Consider the following 18,085-nt stretch of genomic DNA (forward strand, 5'->3'; position numbering starts at 1 on the left):
TTGCATTGTTGTGACCCTGAATTGGGTGGTCTACCAGTCTTCTCCATATACATGGCCAGATCACCTCAATCTACTTTCTCTCACTTTAATAATAATTAAGGGGATACAAATCCCTTGTTGTTCGACTGCCAGTAAGCGAAACTCTAATAAAAAATGAGAGAAACATACCTACTCACTGATGAGGATGCTAAAATGAAAAAATGGATCATCAAGCATAGGAGGAATGAAGATATAAGGAAGGAAATGGGGGTTAGAAAAATTAGTGACAAAGTGAGAGAAACATAAATTAAAAGCCAAATGGCTATTTTTCTGGCATCCTTAATAATAATTAAGGGGATACAAATCCCTTGTTGTTCAACTACCCAGAATATCTTGCCACCACCTTGATATTTATTATATATGTTCTTACCTTACGAAAGTCTTCCCATGTCTTTTGTTTAGCTAGTTTTACGCAGTGTTCAGCTTTCTTGCATTTGTCTCTGTATTCTCTAAGAGCATAAGCTGACTTATTTGACAGGAACTTTTGATATGCTTTCTTCTTTTCCTTCATTGCATCTTTGACTTCCTGTGTCTACCATGGAGTTCTGATTTTTCTATCCTTGCAGACAACCTCACCATATGCCTCTCTGGCTGAATTAGTCAGTGTTTTCTTCAGGGCTTGCCACTGAATCTCCAAGGTTTGGTTCCTTTTCTAAACTCTTTAATTTTTTCTTGAACAATGTTTGTGTATTTTAGTCAACAGTTCACATCTGAGAGCTGCTTGACTTTTATTCGCTTTAAAACTTTCTTACATGTTCTTCTTTTCAATATGATATTCAGTTTTATTCTGCTCAAGACTAAATGGTGATCATTTCCAATTTCAAATCCTCTGTACGCTCTGGTGTCATGCACCAGGGAGAAAACATCACTATTGACAATAACACAGTCAATGAGACTTTTCTTATTCCTTACTTCTTCTCTCCATGTGAATTCGTACATTTTTTTATGTTGGAACATAGTCCATGTCCTGTGCAGAAATCCAAATATTTGCCATTATATTAGTATTTTATTGTTTTAATAAAACAAAATTCAAGATTCATGAACAACAGAGAGAACAGAGGAGAAACAATTGGAAAGAACAGAGATGAGGATGCTAAAACGAATAAATGTATCATCAAACATAGGAGGAACGAAGATATAAGGAAGGAGATGGGGGTTAGAAAAATTAGTGACAAAGTGAGAGAAACATAAATTAAAAGCCAAACGGCTATTTTTCTGGCGTCCTTAATAATTATTAAGGGGATACAAATCCCTTGTTGTTCAACTGCCAGTAAGCGAAACTCTAAGATCAAGAACTACGAATCTATGAGTTTTGTATATGTACCGAAAAACTATCGGCGAATCCAAGTGTAATGACCACTTGGTAGTACAATACCAAGGCAACTCGAAGCAAAGGTGGAGCAAGCTCCCTCACTATCCTTGATATTTTCTCATAATGTAAAAACACAGCCCCTAGGGGATGTAATACTATAATTACATTATGAGGAGAGGTCACTATCCAGACTGGTTTAAGCCTTTTTTGAGGTCTCATTAGTGAGTAGGTAGACCTGGAAGATAACAAGTGAAAAGAACTTACATACCTTTACTATACGAATGCCATAAAGGTGTGTTCGTATTTACTATATGAATGCCATAAAAGTGTGTTTGTATATTATAACATAAATTAAAAGCCAAACGGCTATTTTAATGGCATCCTTACTAATAATTAAAGGGATACAAATCCCTTGTTGTTCAACTGCCAGTAAGCTAAACTCTCTAAGATCAACTATGAATCTATGAGTTTTGTATATATACCGAAAAACTATCGGCGAATCCAAGTGTAATGACCAATTGGTAGTACAACACCAAGGCAACTCGAAGCAAAGGTGGAGCAAGCTCTCTCGCTATCCTTGATATTTTCTCATAATGTAAACACACAGCCCCTAGGGGATGTGATACTGTAATTGCATTATGAGGAGAGGTCACTACCCGGTCTGGGTAGTGACCTCTCCTCATAATGTAAGAAAAATAGTTACAAAAGGAAATAAGGTTGTTGAAGAAACTCGGACATGGAGGAAAGAGCGCTGTAAAAGGAGTTAGAGATGATAAAGGTGACATGAAAATGGGAGAAAAAGATATCATTGAAGTATGGAGTAATTACTTTGAAAATTTGCTAAATGAAACAAGCAGTGATGACAGCACAGTGATAAAAAACACTGACCAGGCATGCAGTCAGGAATACATATCCATACTTGAAGTAGAAAAAGCCATCAAAGGCTTGAAATGTGGAGAGGCAGCACGAGTAGATGATATTCGACCAGAAATGCTGAAGTATGGTGGCATAAAAGTCTTACAGTGGCTGCATTGCATAGTTCAGAAGGCTTGGGCAAAGTGACGAATTCTGGATGATTGGAGTAGAGCTCTCCTAGTACCCATATATAAAAAAGGGAAATAAAACTAAATGTGAGAATTACAGAGGTATTTCTCTACTGAGTGTTCCTGGTAAGATTTACGCAAGTATACTTGAGAAACAGTTGAGAAGGACTGTGGAAGAAAAGCTTGGTGAAGAACAATCTGGATTCAGGCAAAATAGAAGCCGTTGGGATCAAATTTTCACTTTATGATAAAAAGTCGAGAAATCATGGGAATACAACAAAGATCTGTATTTAAGTTTTGTCGATCTGGAAAAGGCATATGACAAGGTGCCAAGAGAGAAGCTATTCAAAATGCTACAGTTATATGGTATCAATGGGGCATTATATCAAGCAATACTTAGTCTTTATTTGAGTTGTATGTCAGTTGTTAAAATTAAGGAAGTACAGGAAGATGGTTTTATGTTAAATCTGATGTTAGACAAGGATGTACATTGTCCCCTCTGTTATTCATTATTTATATGGATCACATTATGAAGGAAAGTGGTATTAAACCTGATATCAAAATTGAAAATGTTAATCACAGCTCTTTGCTTTATGCGAACAATGTTATACTTCTGAATAAATCTGCTACAAGTATGCAAGATTTCCTAACTAAATTGAATAACTGTTGTAATAGATATGGTATGAAGGTCAGCAATAACAAGATAAAAGCAATGAAAATAGGCAGAAGCATTGAAAATATCAACTGCATTGTGAATGGAGAACCTATAGAACAAGTAAAACATTTCAGCTACTTAGGCACGATTTTTTAGTGAAGATGGTAAATTAAATATGGAGATAGACAAGAGAATCAACAAAGCTGGTATGGTTGGAAGTCAAATGAATATATTTACGAGGGTTGTTTGAAAAGTTTAGTAAATTTCCAATATACGGCAACACAATTTGTTCATTCATACCAGTGTTGGAACGTATGATCTTTTTCATGACCCCTGGCAAAATTTTAGCCAAGTACATTGCATAGTTCTTGTTTGGCAAACATTTAAAATGACCATGTTCACATTTTTCATAAAAATGGAGAAAAATAAGATTCATGCAGTGATAAAACAATTTTATTTAAAGAAGTCGACAATTGCACAGATCAAAGCAAAGCAAAGTTAGATGCAGTTCATGGGGACTCTACACCAGCATTCAAGACTATTTATTTTTGGATAAATGAGTTTAAACAGGGTCAAAGATAAAGCGTGCTCCAGACTGAGTTCACTATGAAGGAAATGATTGACAAAATCCATGGTATCATTATGGAAGACTGCCGAGTGAAAGTGTGTAAGATTAGAAGCATCTCAACTGAACGGGTGTATAATATCCTACATGAATTGCAGGATATTATACACCAGGATATTATAAAATTGCACATGAAAAAGCTGTGTGCAACAATGGGTGTAGCAATTGTTGACTGTCGATCAAAATTGCATGTGAAAAGACATTTCAATGCAGTGTTTGGTGATATTTAACCGCAATTCGCAGGATTTTTTGCATTGATTCGTGACTGTAGATGAAACGTTGATCCACCACTACACACCTGAGTCCAAGCAGCAGTCAAAACAGTGGACAAAGCACAGTAAAAGAGCATTGAATAAGTGAAGATCGTTTTGTCAGCTGGGAAGGTGATGACCACTGTTTTTTGGGATTCCAATGGCATTATTCTGATAGACTATTTGAAAAAGGGTAAGACAATAACAGGAGTCTATTATGCGTCATTATTGGACCCTTTAAAAGAAGAACTGAAGAAAAATTGGCCAAGATTGGCACACAAAAAGTACTCTTTCATCAAGACAATGCACCATCCCACACATCGGCCGTCGCAATGGCAAAATTGCAAGAATCAAGGTTCGAATTGGTTCCATATCCACCCTATTCTCCGGATTTGGCTTTATGTGACTTCCTGTTACCACACTTAAAAATTTGGCTTGGTGGGAAAAAAGTTTCTTCGAACGAGGATGTGACGGCTATCAATGACTATTTTGCACAATTTGACAAATCCTACTTTTTAGATGGGATGAAAAAATTGGAAACATGCTGGACCAATGTGTAGACCTCGATGGAGACTATGTTGAGAAGTAAAGATGATTTTTTCCAAAAAAATGTGTTTTTTTACGAGAGAAATTAGTCAAAACACTAAATTAGCTATATACAAGACAGTGTTCAAACCAATTTTAACTTATGGATCGCATTCGCACACTTTAAGACTTTTGTAAAAAACCAAGTTTTGGAACTGTAAATACTTTTTAAATGTTTATGCAGTCAGCACTGTTATAGTCAACTTGCTCACAATAACAAACTGCTGAAAACGTCTGTCCCAAAGTCCTATAATAATAAAAATGGATTCCATTATATGCAGACATTATATGTCAATGTCTGCATATAATGGAATCCATTTTTATTATTATAGGACTTTGGGAGAGACGTTTTCAGCAGTTTGTTACTGTGAGCAAGTTGACTATAACAGTGCTGACTGCATAAACATTTAAAAAAGTATTATACATTTCAATGAGTCATTACAGCCAATTGATAAAAAGAGTTTGAAATTAATCAAACTTATTAATTTGTAAAAAAAAAAAAAAAACTTAAGAAATACATAAACAACAAATTATGATAACCACATTAAATAACTTTAATGAAATGAAAGTACAGATACGTCATACTAAAAATAGCAGTACCAGTATCAGTGTGTAGAAACAAGTAAATCAAACAAATGGGAATACAAGGTACATACAACAATCGGCTTACTAATTAAAAACAGTTGCCACATGCTATCATTTAATATATTAATAAATAATATCAAAACTATTTCTGATGATGTACAACCTCCAATATTTTGTTAACCAGTGTTTATCGAAAACCTACCTTTACTGGCAGATACTTTCATCAAAAGTCTGCTCATCACACCTCTTAAAAACTTAGAATTACCAAGTCTTTAAGTAACAGACCACATAATGTGTACTCTCTCTCCCTGAAGCTTACAACAATAATGTCTCACTATCAAAACTTTAATGGAAATTAATGGTTACAACTCTCATCAAATCCAGCAGATAACTGACTCCTACGATTCCAACACCTAAGGATTTTTCAACAGACCACAGGGTTCCAATCTCTTACATTTCTGGTTCTCTGAACCTATTGGTAGAATTATGATAAAGTATCACCTTATTCCCACATATTTCCAATGAACATAATGGTGTTTAGTAGATACCTTATGAATGTAATTTGACATACTATGGGTGGGCAGGCCATTCTTGTGGAAAAAAAGAATTAAAGAACATCAATATTACATCACATATGTGAAACTCAAAAGTCTGGTCTGTCACATTATAGTATTGACATGAATACGGTATCCAATGGGATGAAGCTCATCTTCTCCATAGAAGTAGTTTTAAATATGAACGCATTTTCAAAGAAAGTTGTGAAGCCCTTTTACATCAGGTAAACCTGAAATGGAATGAATGTCTCTCTCCCTGACATAAGTTTGGGAGATTCTTATTTTATTTAACCATCAAAAATAGTTTTTAATGATATTATTTATTAATATTAATTTCTAGCACGTGGCAACAGTTTTTACTTGGTAAACCACCAACAGCTTTATGTACCTTGTATTCCCATTTCATCGATTTGCTTGTTTCTATAAACTGATGATGTACTGTTATTTTCAGTATGAAATATCTGTACTTTTATTTCATTATAGTAAGTCGCTGTGGTTATCGTGTAATTTGTTGTTTATAGTTATGCCACGGGTACATTTAAAGATTAAAAAATATATATATACATATTTTCTTCACAGATATTTTGTCATTGTATAATAAAATAAATGTATAATTTACACAATCTAAAAATATGTGAATACCTTGGAATTAATAATTATAAGCCTGGCAAGAAAAAGTTTAACATTTTTATGGACAGCTGGATCTCTTAATTTTTCGCATATGAAAACAAGCCACTTTGGTTGCTCTTCAGAAATCTAAAACAAAGTATAGGAGAAAATATGTTCCAAAATTCTGATCTAAAATTTTATTACAGCATAATAAATATAATAAAATATTCTTCTGTACTATTATATGCATAAACTTGCAAAAGACGTTATCACCTATATTGAAGTATTTTATTCACTATACAAATAACATCACTGGCCACCTGGTATACAGGTAAAACCAACTGTTGATCAGTGGATAAGCATGTGGTAAGTAGAATACAATGCTTTAGTATATAAGGAAGAGAAACAGTACATGACTCTAATGTCTGATGAGCAGTACATTTAATATTGAAGAAAACCAGAAAAGTTACGAATTTTGGTCCAAATGATTATTGTAACAAGGACTGAGTACTCTGAATATCAGTAAAGCTGTGGGACTCGATGGTATTTCACCATGAGTTTTGAGAGAATGTGCTAAGGAACTGACAGCTCCCTTGACCTGGCTTTTCAATGAAAGTCTAGCTAAGGGAAAGGTGCTCACGGAATGGAAGGAAGGCAAGATATTGCATAAGGGCGGTAGCAGACTGGAAGTGTCTAATTATAGGCCAGTTTGAGTGCCATCAGTAGTTCTTAAGATCTTGGAGAAATTAGTTAGGGACTGTATACAACATTAGGCAGATGAGGGTAATGTTATCTGTGAGATTCAACATGGATTTGTGAGGGGGTGCTCTTGTTTTAGTAATATGCTAGCCTTTTATAATAAAGTTACAAGAGCAGCAGATGAGGGAAGGGCATATACTGCCATTTTATTGGATTTAGCGAAGGCATTTGACAGAGTGCCACATGATAAGCTGATATTTAAGTTGCAGCACATGGGTTTAGATGTCAAGTTGGTCAACTGGATTCAGGATTGGCTGTCTGATAGATATCAGAGAGCTGTGTATGGTGGGGCAGTTTCAAGGAGGCAGAAGGTTACAAGTAGGATCCCACAGGACTCAGTACTAGAACTTATATTGTTTAACCGTTATATTAATGATATTGTCAGTGGATTGCAGGGGGATATTCAGTTGTTTGCAGATGATGTGAAGCTGGGAAGGGTTATTAGTAATAGTGCAGATGTGGTAGTCATGCAAGAGGATTTGAATAAGCTAGATAGATGGGCAAACGAATGGGGGTTTGGTTTAATGCAGCAAAATGTAAGGTCTTGAGGTTTGGGACACATTGATAGGATGCTGCATACTCTATTGGAGGAGATATACTGGAGGAAGTAGGGGGAGACAAGAGATCTGGGGTTGATGATTGATAGAAACCTGAGATTCAAGGGACATTTTGTAAAGGTGGTGAAGGTAACACAGAGGATTGCTGCAATAATGAGAAGGACACTGACCTGCAGAGATAAAAGAGTTATCATTCCGTCGAATAAGACTCTGATCAGACCACACTTAGACTATTGTTCTCAGATCTGGTCTCCAGGATTTGAAGGGGATAAATAAATGTGGGTTAAAAAAAAGGTACAAAGGCAGATAACAAAGTTTCAGGCTTGTACATTGTTAGTTATGAGGATCGGCTGAGGGAATGTGGACACTTCTATCTACCAAACTGCAGAGTTTGGTGGATAGAAGGAAAGGTGATATGATTGAGACTTTTAAACGGTTGAGAGGTGGTTACAGGGTTGACACTCGGGAGTTCTTTCGCTTGGTTGAACAGCAGGAAGGTGGAGTGGTTTCTTTGCATGGAGGGTGGTTGAACCTTGGAATGCATTGCCTGATAGTGGTGAGAGCGAGGACAGTCAATGAGTTTAAGGAGTGGTAAGATAGACTTTGTGTTTCCTAGGAAGGACCTCCCGCAATGAGTTTTTTTGACTCCTTGGAGGCCTAAATAATAATAATAGTAATAATAATAATATGGAGGGCTGGTATTCAACTATTTTCTAGATATCTTGTTTCCAATAAACACAGAACAACAGATAAGAAATATATCAAAGACGCATATGTAACAAAGTTTTAAAAAGAAATCAAAGTTGAGATGCTTTCAGCTGTGAACTATAGACTTAAATATTAAAATATTACTGGAGAAAATATATAGTTTGAACACAGATATCAAACCTTGGAGACTCACTGGCAGACTGAAAAAAAAAAACTAATAATTCATTCAGTGAGGTATCTGCTGAAGTTAGCTGAAAGAAAAATCTGATCTAAATGGTGAATGCAAAAGTTAAAGAAGCATTCAGAAAAGAAGAAAACACTTATCTAAATCCTGTTGTTTAGGCTTATAGAACATTGATTCTCCAGCATTGTGTTATTTAAGGAAATTAGCAATGTAAACTAGATAATAACTAAAAATATTTAATTATTACTTACTATATTTTGGCAAAGTTAAATCAGCATATTCATATAGTCAATTCAGTAACAAAGATGAAATAGGAAAGATACAGAATGACCTAAAATCCTACCATTATGCACCTATTGGTTTTGGGTGGGTGTTCCTGGCTATTGGGCTTATTGTCTGCAGATTAGGGTTTCTTCTTGGTATGAGAGACAGTTTGATATAACCATATTTGTTTAATTTGGGATAGTTGTTAAGAGCTGCAGCAGATTCAAGGGAAACTCTCGCATTTAAATTTGCTTTGGTGGATTTTTTCCAATGAACCCTGTTCCGGGTATCCAGGGCATGGTCTGCTAATCCTGAGCAGTCATAGTGGTGGAAATGGATGTAATCCTGGTGACCTGATATACGGATGATGGCTGTCCTACCTGTTGTCCATAGTATGAACAGTTGCAGCTGCAACACTCTGGATAAATTCAAAGGTTGTAGCTGGTCTTTGGGGGAACAGGTGAGGGTTGCTATCTTTTCTTGAGTTTCTTTTTTTTTTTTTTGTTTTGTTTTGTGTTTTTTGGGCTTTTTTAAGATCTTGGATGCCTTTTCTGAGACACCACAAAATGGAAAAGGGCAATGCTACTGACATTTTAAACTATACTGATATAATAAAAAAATGACCACACTTCTTAAAGACTGATCCATCTACCACTAACTAAATTATGATCCATCCCTACACACAGATCACAACCATCCATAGATAACTATTAAAAAAAAAAAAAAAAAAAGTCACTTCCTGGCCAGCATATGTGACCAACAAACTAAAACCCTACAATTCCACCCCCCCAATATTCATGGACTTCCAAAAATCCATAAAGAGGATATACCTCTAATGTCCAATTGTAGATGATATAGACTCACCCATTTACAAACTAGCTAACATGCTTTCTTTGAAAATACCTCGTCACATATAAAAAACTCAGCATATTTTAAGTCCAGTATACAAATACCTCATGCTCTGCAACACTGACTTATTCATATCTCCTCTTCTGATATCTCCTCCTTATTCATAAATGTCCCACTTAAGGACACCATAGCTCTTATCCAAGCAGAATTTCCTTCTGATATCTTAGCCCTGTTTCAGTTCACTATGAACTTGAGCTATTCTGTTTGGAAAGGAAAATTCTACAAGCAAATGGAGGATACAGCCATGGGCTCCAATCTTTCTCCCACCTTGGCTAACGTTTCATGGAGACATTTGAAAAGAATGCCCTAAATTCTTCCCCAATTAAGCCGACCATTTGGCTATGCTATGTGGACAATGTGTTTGCAATTTGGCTACGTGGTCAGAAGACCTTACACACTTTCCTATACCATGTGAACAGTCAACATTCTAGGATCCAATTTACAACAGAAATAGAAAGTAATAATAATCTATCTTTGATAGACAGTCTAGTTGTAAGACAACCAAATGGATCTTTGACCTTTACGGTTTACATCAACATCTACATTCAACAGTCACATCACCCCCCCCCCCAACAATTTGAAACTATAAAAACTTTAGTCCACTAGGCAAAATTAATTTGCTCAGATAACACTGCATTCAACAGAGAACTCACCAACATAAAAAACACCTTTTTTTTGCCAATGACTACACCCATACCAAATAAAAAGAATTTTAATACTATGTCCCCTCCTACTTCCAAACATAGATTAGAGCAAATCCATCACCATCCCCCCCCTATATTCATGGCATCTCAGAAAAGGTGGCCAAGATCTTAAAAAAAAAGCACAATATTGTGACCACTTATAAACCACACACAAAAAAGCTAGCAACCCTTACTCACTCCTCTCAACCAGAGTGCTGCAGGTACACTGTAGCTGTAACTGTTCATACTATGGACAAACAGGTAGGACAGCCAACATCCATATATCAAAGTACCAGGATTACATCTGTTTCCACCACTACAGCCACTCACAATTATTAGGCAATGCCCTGGATCAGTTGGAAAAAAGCCCCCCTTACTTCACCAAAGTAAATTAAAATTTGAGAAACTTTTCCTTGAATCTCCTGCAGCTCTTCCCAACTATCCCAAACTAAACAAATATGGTTATAAGATATATTCCGGTAATTGGACCACATTTTTTTTATTAAGCTAAAAGCACAATAAAGAAATAAAACTCGACAAGTTTCGTAAGTCGTTCGACTTACATCTTCAAGGGTAAAAGGTAACTGAAAGTTAAAACAACAAAAAAGAGAAATTAATAGTTCATACTATACAGTTGTAGCCATCTGATTGTTTATAAAATTAAAAAATCAGAATGCAGATTCAAAGCAGTGCTAAGTTTAAACAATGCTGGTTGATGCCACTTTCTGTTGTTCACGATCATAATGTCCGAGCTCTGACTGAGGTATATTTTTTTTTTATCAAAGCTGACCAAACTTGTGCTTTTAGCTTAATAAAAAAAATATGGTCCAATTACCGGAATATGTCTTATGAACTTCTAAACCACAGAAACCTCCACTTACAAATATGGTTATATCAAACTGCCTCTCATCTGCAGACAGTCAGCCCTACAGTCAAGAACACCCAACCAAAACCGACTGGTGACAGGACTTTAGGTCATTCTGTATCTCAACTGTTCCATCTTTGTTACTGAAGTGTGCCTGCTTGCATGTGTTTAATACCAGTATTAATCCATGAAGATGCTGATTTAACTTCACCAAAATATAGAAAATAATGATTAAATATTTTTAGTTATTATCTAGTCTACACTGTTAATTTCCTTAAACAACAAGATATGCAGTTATCAAAAGTATCCATCAAGTAAGTCAGAATGTATGCTGAGCAAATACAATGTAAAAAAAAAAAAAAAAAAAAGCTGTGCATGTGTGTGTGTGTGTACAAATAGATATGTAAGTCAGGGAAAGACTTTGGTAAGAATACACACAATAATATCAGGAAAGTGGGGAAATGTTCTGAAGGCTGTTGAAAAAACCTTAGAAATGAAGGCAACAGTACTGGAAAAGGAATTAGAAATAATAAGAGTGACATGAAAATTTAATATAAAGATATTCTAAATGTCTGGAGCAGTTACTATGAAAGTAATTGCTCAGAAATTTAGGAGCTTTTCTTTGAAAGACTAAAATGAAACAAAATGTGACAGAACTGTGGTAGAATATATTCAAATGGAATGAAATCAGAAATATCTTTGTGGGAAGGAAGCTAGAATAGATGAAACAAGAAATGCTAAAGGATGGGAATAAAAGTTTTATAGGCTAAACAAAATGGGTAATAAAATTGAATGCCAGAATTACAGAGGAATTTCACTAATGAATGTTCAAGATAAGATTCATAAAAGCATACTGGAAAAGAGGTTAATAAAAATTGGGGACGAGAAACTTGGAGAACAACTTTCTCTTCCACAAGTTATCAGGATCAGATATTTTATTGTTATTATTATCATTATTATTATTCAGGCCTCCATGGAGTCAAAAGACTCATCGTGGGAGGTCCTTCCTAAGAAACACTAAGTCTATCATACCACTCCTTAAACTCATTGACCATTCTCACTCTCACCACTCTATCAGGCAATGCATTCCACGGTTCAACCACCCTCCATGCATAGAAACCACTCCTCACCCTCTTGCTCACAGTTTCCTTTCGTAACTTCCAGGGATGGCATCTTGTCATCACTCCTTCCCGCTGTTCAACCAAGTGAAAGAACTCCCCAGTGTCAATCCTGTAACTGCCTCTCAACAGTCTAAAAGTCTCAATCATATCACCTCTCCTTCTTCTATTCACCAAACTCTGCAGTCTACAGTCGATCCTCATAACTAACATTGTACAGTCCTGAAACCATCTTTGTTATCCACCTTTGTACCCTTTCCGCAATTAATTTATCCCCTTCAAATCCTGGGACCAAATCTGAGAACAATAGTCCAAGTGTGGTCTGATCAGGGTCTTATACAACGGAATGATAACTGTTTTATCTCTGCAGGTCAGCATCCTTCTCATTATTGCAGCAATCCTCTGTGTTACCTTCACCATCTTTGCAATTTACATTAAGACAGTTGAGAAATCATAGGAATATAAAAGGATGAAAATAGCATAGCAGTATTGGTAATTAATGTGCTTACAGATAAAGTATTTTATTTTAATGAATATTAGTCATTTTAGTAATTATTTTTGGTAATATTTTAGTTACAGCAGACTGTACGTTTGAGTGTGTGTTCAACGTACTGACTGCCATGAGTGAATGGATTATGGTATAAAAGAGGGAATGGAGAGACAGTATATCAGAAATGTTTCCTATATAAGTGCAAGAAATGCAAGTCACGGGAAGAGGGAAAATGAAGAAATAAAATAAAAAAAATGTGTAAGGAGTGTATGATAGTACATAAAACAAGAATATGAAAGTAGTGACTGAAGATAAATAGATGATGATGTGACAGTAAGTAGTGTGCTTATGTGACATCCTTTGCAGGACAAAATAGAGCTGGATTGACTGAAGAAATAAAAAACTGAATGAGAAAAGAATGAACATGTGAGAAACTGGAAGCAAAGAGAAGGTACTGTATAGAGATTCAATGACAGGAGGTATATTTAATCAGAAAGTGATGAAATCATATTTCTCAGGAGCAAAGATCAAAGTGTAGCTATTTGTTTGCAGAGGGGAGAAGTGAATGAATTGTTTGTTTTAGCTAATGATTTGAAAGATGAGAAACAACTAATGAGACAAGATATGAAAGAGTTGCTGGTAGAAGTGAAAAAGTAAAGCTTGTGAGTTGGCTGCATCAATATGATATGACTGAATTGAGAAGAAGGACTATAATTTCTGAGTGAATGAGATTATGCTGAAGAAAAAGTATGCAGTTTATAGATGTATGGAGTGAATTTGATGGAGAAACAAAACTTGTTATGCTTAATAAACTGCATATGAATGGTTTTGGAGTTAGATATTTGGAGAGAGAGTATTGTTCAGTGAGAGGGTGGAACACCAAAATCAGGAGATTCAAAGTATTAGTGGAGATGCAGTCAAGTGGAGGTTCAACAATCCTTGTTGTCAGCCTAACTTGTAGGCTGACATTTGGTAAACAGTTTATTGACATAGTTTATTGACAATGAGAGGCAAAAAATAAATAACACAAAACACAATTTCAGTGTTTAAAAAATTCTATATAATGGAAATATCTAGCATTTTTTAAAATAATTTCCCAGTATCTATCCTTAAAGTATGTACAAAATTGCCATAACAGTTCACAAAAAAATGCTTTCATTATTACTAGCATTCTATTCCCAAATGATTTTCACATTAATTTCTTATATGTTGAATTTGATTTTTTTTTGAATACAAGGAGCTTGGGCTACAATGAGCAATGACAATTATTAAAAAGTATGCAAAACCACAGTATAAGTTATCAGTCGAGATAAAAAGTAAATACATGAATTATATAAAATTAATAAAGAAAAAATAAATACATGAATTATAAAAAATTAATAAATAAAAAAAGTAATGTATATTAATCTATTTAAAAGGTTAATCTTTTTGTAGAAATTTATAATTTGCCCATGAAATAATGAGGCAAAATTCATTTAAAAATAAACAGCAACTACAGGAAGATAATCATTTATTTGCAATATAATCTTCTCTTAACTCAATACAATGTTTATATCATTCATAAAAATTTCTGAAACATGACTACTAAGCACCTGAAGGTACAGCATTGAGATTGGTAGTAACACTCTTCTGGAAGACCTCCACTCAGTCAAACCGGCATCCTTTGAATTCCGTTTTTAATTCTGACAAAAAAAAAGCTACTAGTGACAAATCTAAGGGATGCTCGGGCACTGGGGAGGATTTGCAAGACATTTAACACAGAATGTTCAACGTCACTGTCATGAGGCAACAGTTAGTTGTTTTACCATTTCATAGAGGACATCATCAGGACCGACAGCACTGTAATTAGAAAAAGTAAAGTGCCTTTTTTTCTCCTGGTCCCTCCTTAATAAAACGTTTACTATATGGCTTTAGCCCACTTGTAGAAAATTTAAGAACATGTTTAAATTTTAAAGCTATAAGATTTGATGTGGTGGGATATCTCTGAAACCCCATGTTATGTCTTGGTCTTTTTTTTTGGCTGTGTAGTACTCTGGGTCCCACTGCAGCTTTGAAATCAAGACTTTCAGTTTTACTGCACAGACATTACAATCTGTTACATACACCTTTGCTTCACTAATAACTTTTCAGCTGACTGTCACATTTAAATTTTGCAAAATGAGTGCCTTTTCATCATTTGTTGGATGTAGAAGCAGCCATGTATGGAAGCAATCGTTTACCTATGCTTTGCACCATATCTTCACTGGAACCATGTTCTACATATGGTGCAAAGCATAGGTAAATGATTGCTTCCATACATGGCTGCTTCTACATCCAAAAAACAGTGGAAGAATGGAAAGGGAGGAGATGCCAAGATCTATTGCAGAATATGGACAAGAAAGCATAGAAAGGAGGGTACTGCATAGAGATATCATTATTGTGAAGCATACACTCAATAATCCAGTCTCACCTATTTCTGTTAGCACAACCCTTGAGAGATGAACACTGGATGGCCAGTGTTCATCTCTTCCTCTGGAAAAAATTTTATTAGATCATCTGACATGTCATGGTCAGGTTGTTATGTTAACTTTAGATTCATATCACATACATAGTTCCCTCTACCTCCAAAGAAACTAGATATCCATTTAAGTATTACTTATCAAATGTGCAATTCCTAACATTATTAATGCCAAATCTGCTTTACCTACTTCAGAATATTTTCTTACATATAGGCTGATGCACCAAACACCAACCTAAAAATGCTTCATTTTTAGAAGGCATCACCAATTAAACAGATTATCTGGTTAATTGGTAATGCCTTTTTAATATCTTTTATTGTCTACTTCTAAGAAAATTTACAAGATCAGTTTATAATTTAATTCTTTTTATATCTGCTAAAGAAATAAAGATTTAACTGGTGAAAAAACAATGTTTAGAACCAAAATATTAAAGGCTTAATGAGATTTCCCTTGGAGTAAACTGGATTTTAAATATTTATTTACGTAACTTCTATAAACCACCCACAGTACATTTGTACTGAGGGTGGGACTAAGGATTTTTTTTTTTCATTTTTATCAATTTTATATATATTTTTCATATTTTTTCATTTATTTCTTATACAGTTCAGAAATCCCTCTCTAGAGACCAAACATGGAACTTTCATGCCATTCAGGCCTCCAATAAGCAGAGTGGTAGTCTCACATCAGGCAATGAAATTCATCTCCTACCTAAATATAATCACAAATAGCCATGCCGACAGTGAGATTCAAACCTGCAGACTTGGTTGAAAAGTGGATACACTAACCACAAAGGCAACCAGGATGACAGGAATTTGAAAACGTATGATCATAGGTGTTAGAGTATTCAGAAGCATTATATTCAAATTGGAGTAAGTAATGTTATATTACTTCTGATGAGGTTAACAGGCAACTAGTAATGAATAAATCTTGAAATATACATTACCACATCACAGTTTGGTATAAGACCATTGTGGGACATGTTTCTGATAAGACCACATAAAGGTGCCATGCATTCATGTTGATTCAAGTCATCATTTTCTAATTCTAGGAAATCACCAGAAAGTTTGTTATCCTGGAAAAACAGTATAAATAGAAACCTATCAATAGATAACATAATTTACATAAATCACATATGAATAATTCCTACCTAAATATGAAGAAGCAAGTTTACAAATTAATCTGTTACTATGAATTGTGCAAACATGATGAATGGTTTATTTCATTTAAACATATCAAAGAGAATCAACTGTGTATTAAATCTAAACTGATATATAGTTGACTCTCTTAGATATGTTGATAATGGACTTTCTTCTTCTACCCCAAAAGGGAGACAAAAATTCAGAATTAAGAATTGGGGGGGGGGGGACTATATCCAGATGTGGCTATAAAAATATAGCCACTTCTGGGTATAAGCATTCTCCAATTTTCTCTACATCTGTTTCTATCCTGAGCTTGTTGGTGCCAGGGAATTCCAATTGTTTTTCCTTATATTGTCTGACCATCTTCTTTTAGGTCTTCCCACAGATCTTTTACTTTCATATGGCTGCCACTCCAGTAAACCTTTTGTCCATCGCCTGTCCTTGAGTCCTGCAATGTGTCCCATCCATTTCCATTTCTTTTGAAGTAGGTTTTCTCCAAATATCTAAAAATTTTATTTTAGCATATTTTAATTTCATCTTTGAGTCTTATGTTTAGCAGACATCTTTCCATTCTTCATTCTGTTTTTTGCATTTTATCTATTATTTCCTTTTTGATTGGCCAGGTTTCTGCTCCATATGTCATAACTGGTAACACATATTGGTTGAACAGTCTTGCTCTGTTCTCATATTTTATTTTGCTTAAAAGTCTCTAATTTTCCAAATGCTGACCATCCCATTTCTATTCTTCTTTTCACTTCTTCCATGACTCCTTGTTTCTTTATTGTTAACAATTTTCCTAAGTATACATACTCACCTACTATTTCAATTTCTTTACTGTTTACCTTAAATTCAATTCTATCCATTTACTTGTTAGATTTATCATTTCTTTTAAATCTTTCATATTGTTTGCAATAGTAAGAAATATCATCAGAAAATCTTAGGTTGTTTAATTTAATTCCATTAATACTGACTCCTTTATTGGACCAATCTAAATTGCTCATCATATGTTCCAGTATTAATGCGGAGGCAAGGAGATGCCATTTCAGGAGAAATGGCATCTCCTTGTCTTATTCCTTGATTTACGGGAAATTATTTGCTTATTTCATTGAGAATGATATTTGCTGTAGCATTTTCATAAATATATTTTATTATATCAATAAATTGTTTTTCAATGCCATAATCTCTATGGGCTTCTATTATTTATAATGTTTTTATGCAATCAAAAGCTTTTTAAAATCTATGAAGTGAGTGTGAAGAGGAAAGTTGTATTCATTGCATTTTTCAATAAGTAGGCTTACTGAAACTAGCTTGTTCAGAAGGCTGTATTGAATCAAGTCTTGTTTCTAATCTATTGGTTATAATTCTAGTGAAAAGCTTATAAATATGGGATAACAAACTAATAGGTCCGTAGTTTTCTAGTTTTAATTTACTTCCTTTTTTATGCAGTCAAATAATGTTTGCATCATTCCAATTTTGGATGTTTCTCCTTCTTCTGATGCATTTATTAAATATTTTCAATTCTTGTTTTAGAATATCCCTACCTTCATTAATCATATCTATTATAAAATCATCCTCTCCAGCAGCTTTATTGTTCTTCATTTATTTGACTGCTTTTCAATTTCAAAGAGTTCTAATGGAGGTATATCAGAGGTA

General features: G+C 34.6%; 1 protein-coding gene across 3 annotated transcripts in view; it reads right to left on the reverse strand.

The window, feature by feature from the left end:
- The window catches only part of LOC150103013 (DNA-dependent protein kinase catalytic subunit-like), an 847,149-nt gene that overhangs the window by 643,614 nt on the left and 185,450 nt on the right, over positions 1-18,085 (reverse strand). For all 3 annotated transcript variants that reach the window (XM_090397444.1, XM_090397443.1, XM_090397442.1), the window contains exons 14-15: positions 16,237-16,365; positions 6,292-6,405 (exon numbers count right to left, since the gene is read on the reverse strand). In XM_090397444.1, coding sequence (XP_090253570.1) covers positions 6,292-6,405; positions 16,237-16,365 — 243 coding nt within the window. The remainder of the gene's footprint in view (positions 1-6,291; positions 6,406-16,236; positions 16,366-18,085) is intronic.

Source organism: Typopeltis vanoorti, chromosome 9 (assembly GCF_054136105.1).
Source record: "Typopeltis vanoorti isolate ZY-2024b chromosome 9, IOZ_Tvanoo_1.0, whole genome shotgun sequence".
Classification (NCBI taxonomy): Eukaryota; Metazoa; Arthropoda; class Arachnida; order Uropygi; family Thelyphonidae; genus Typopeltis; species Typopeltis vanoorti.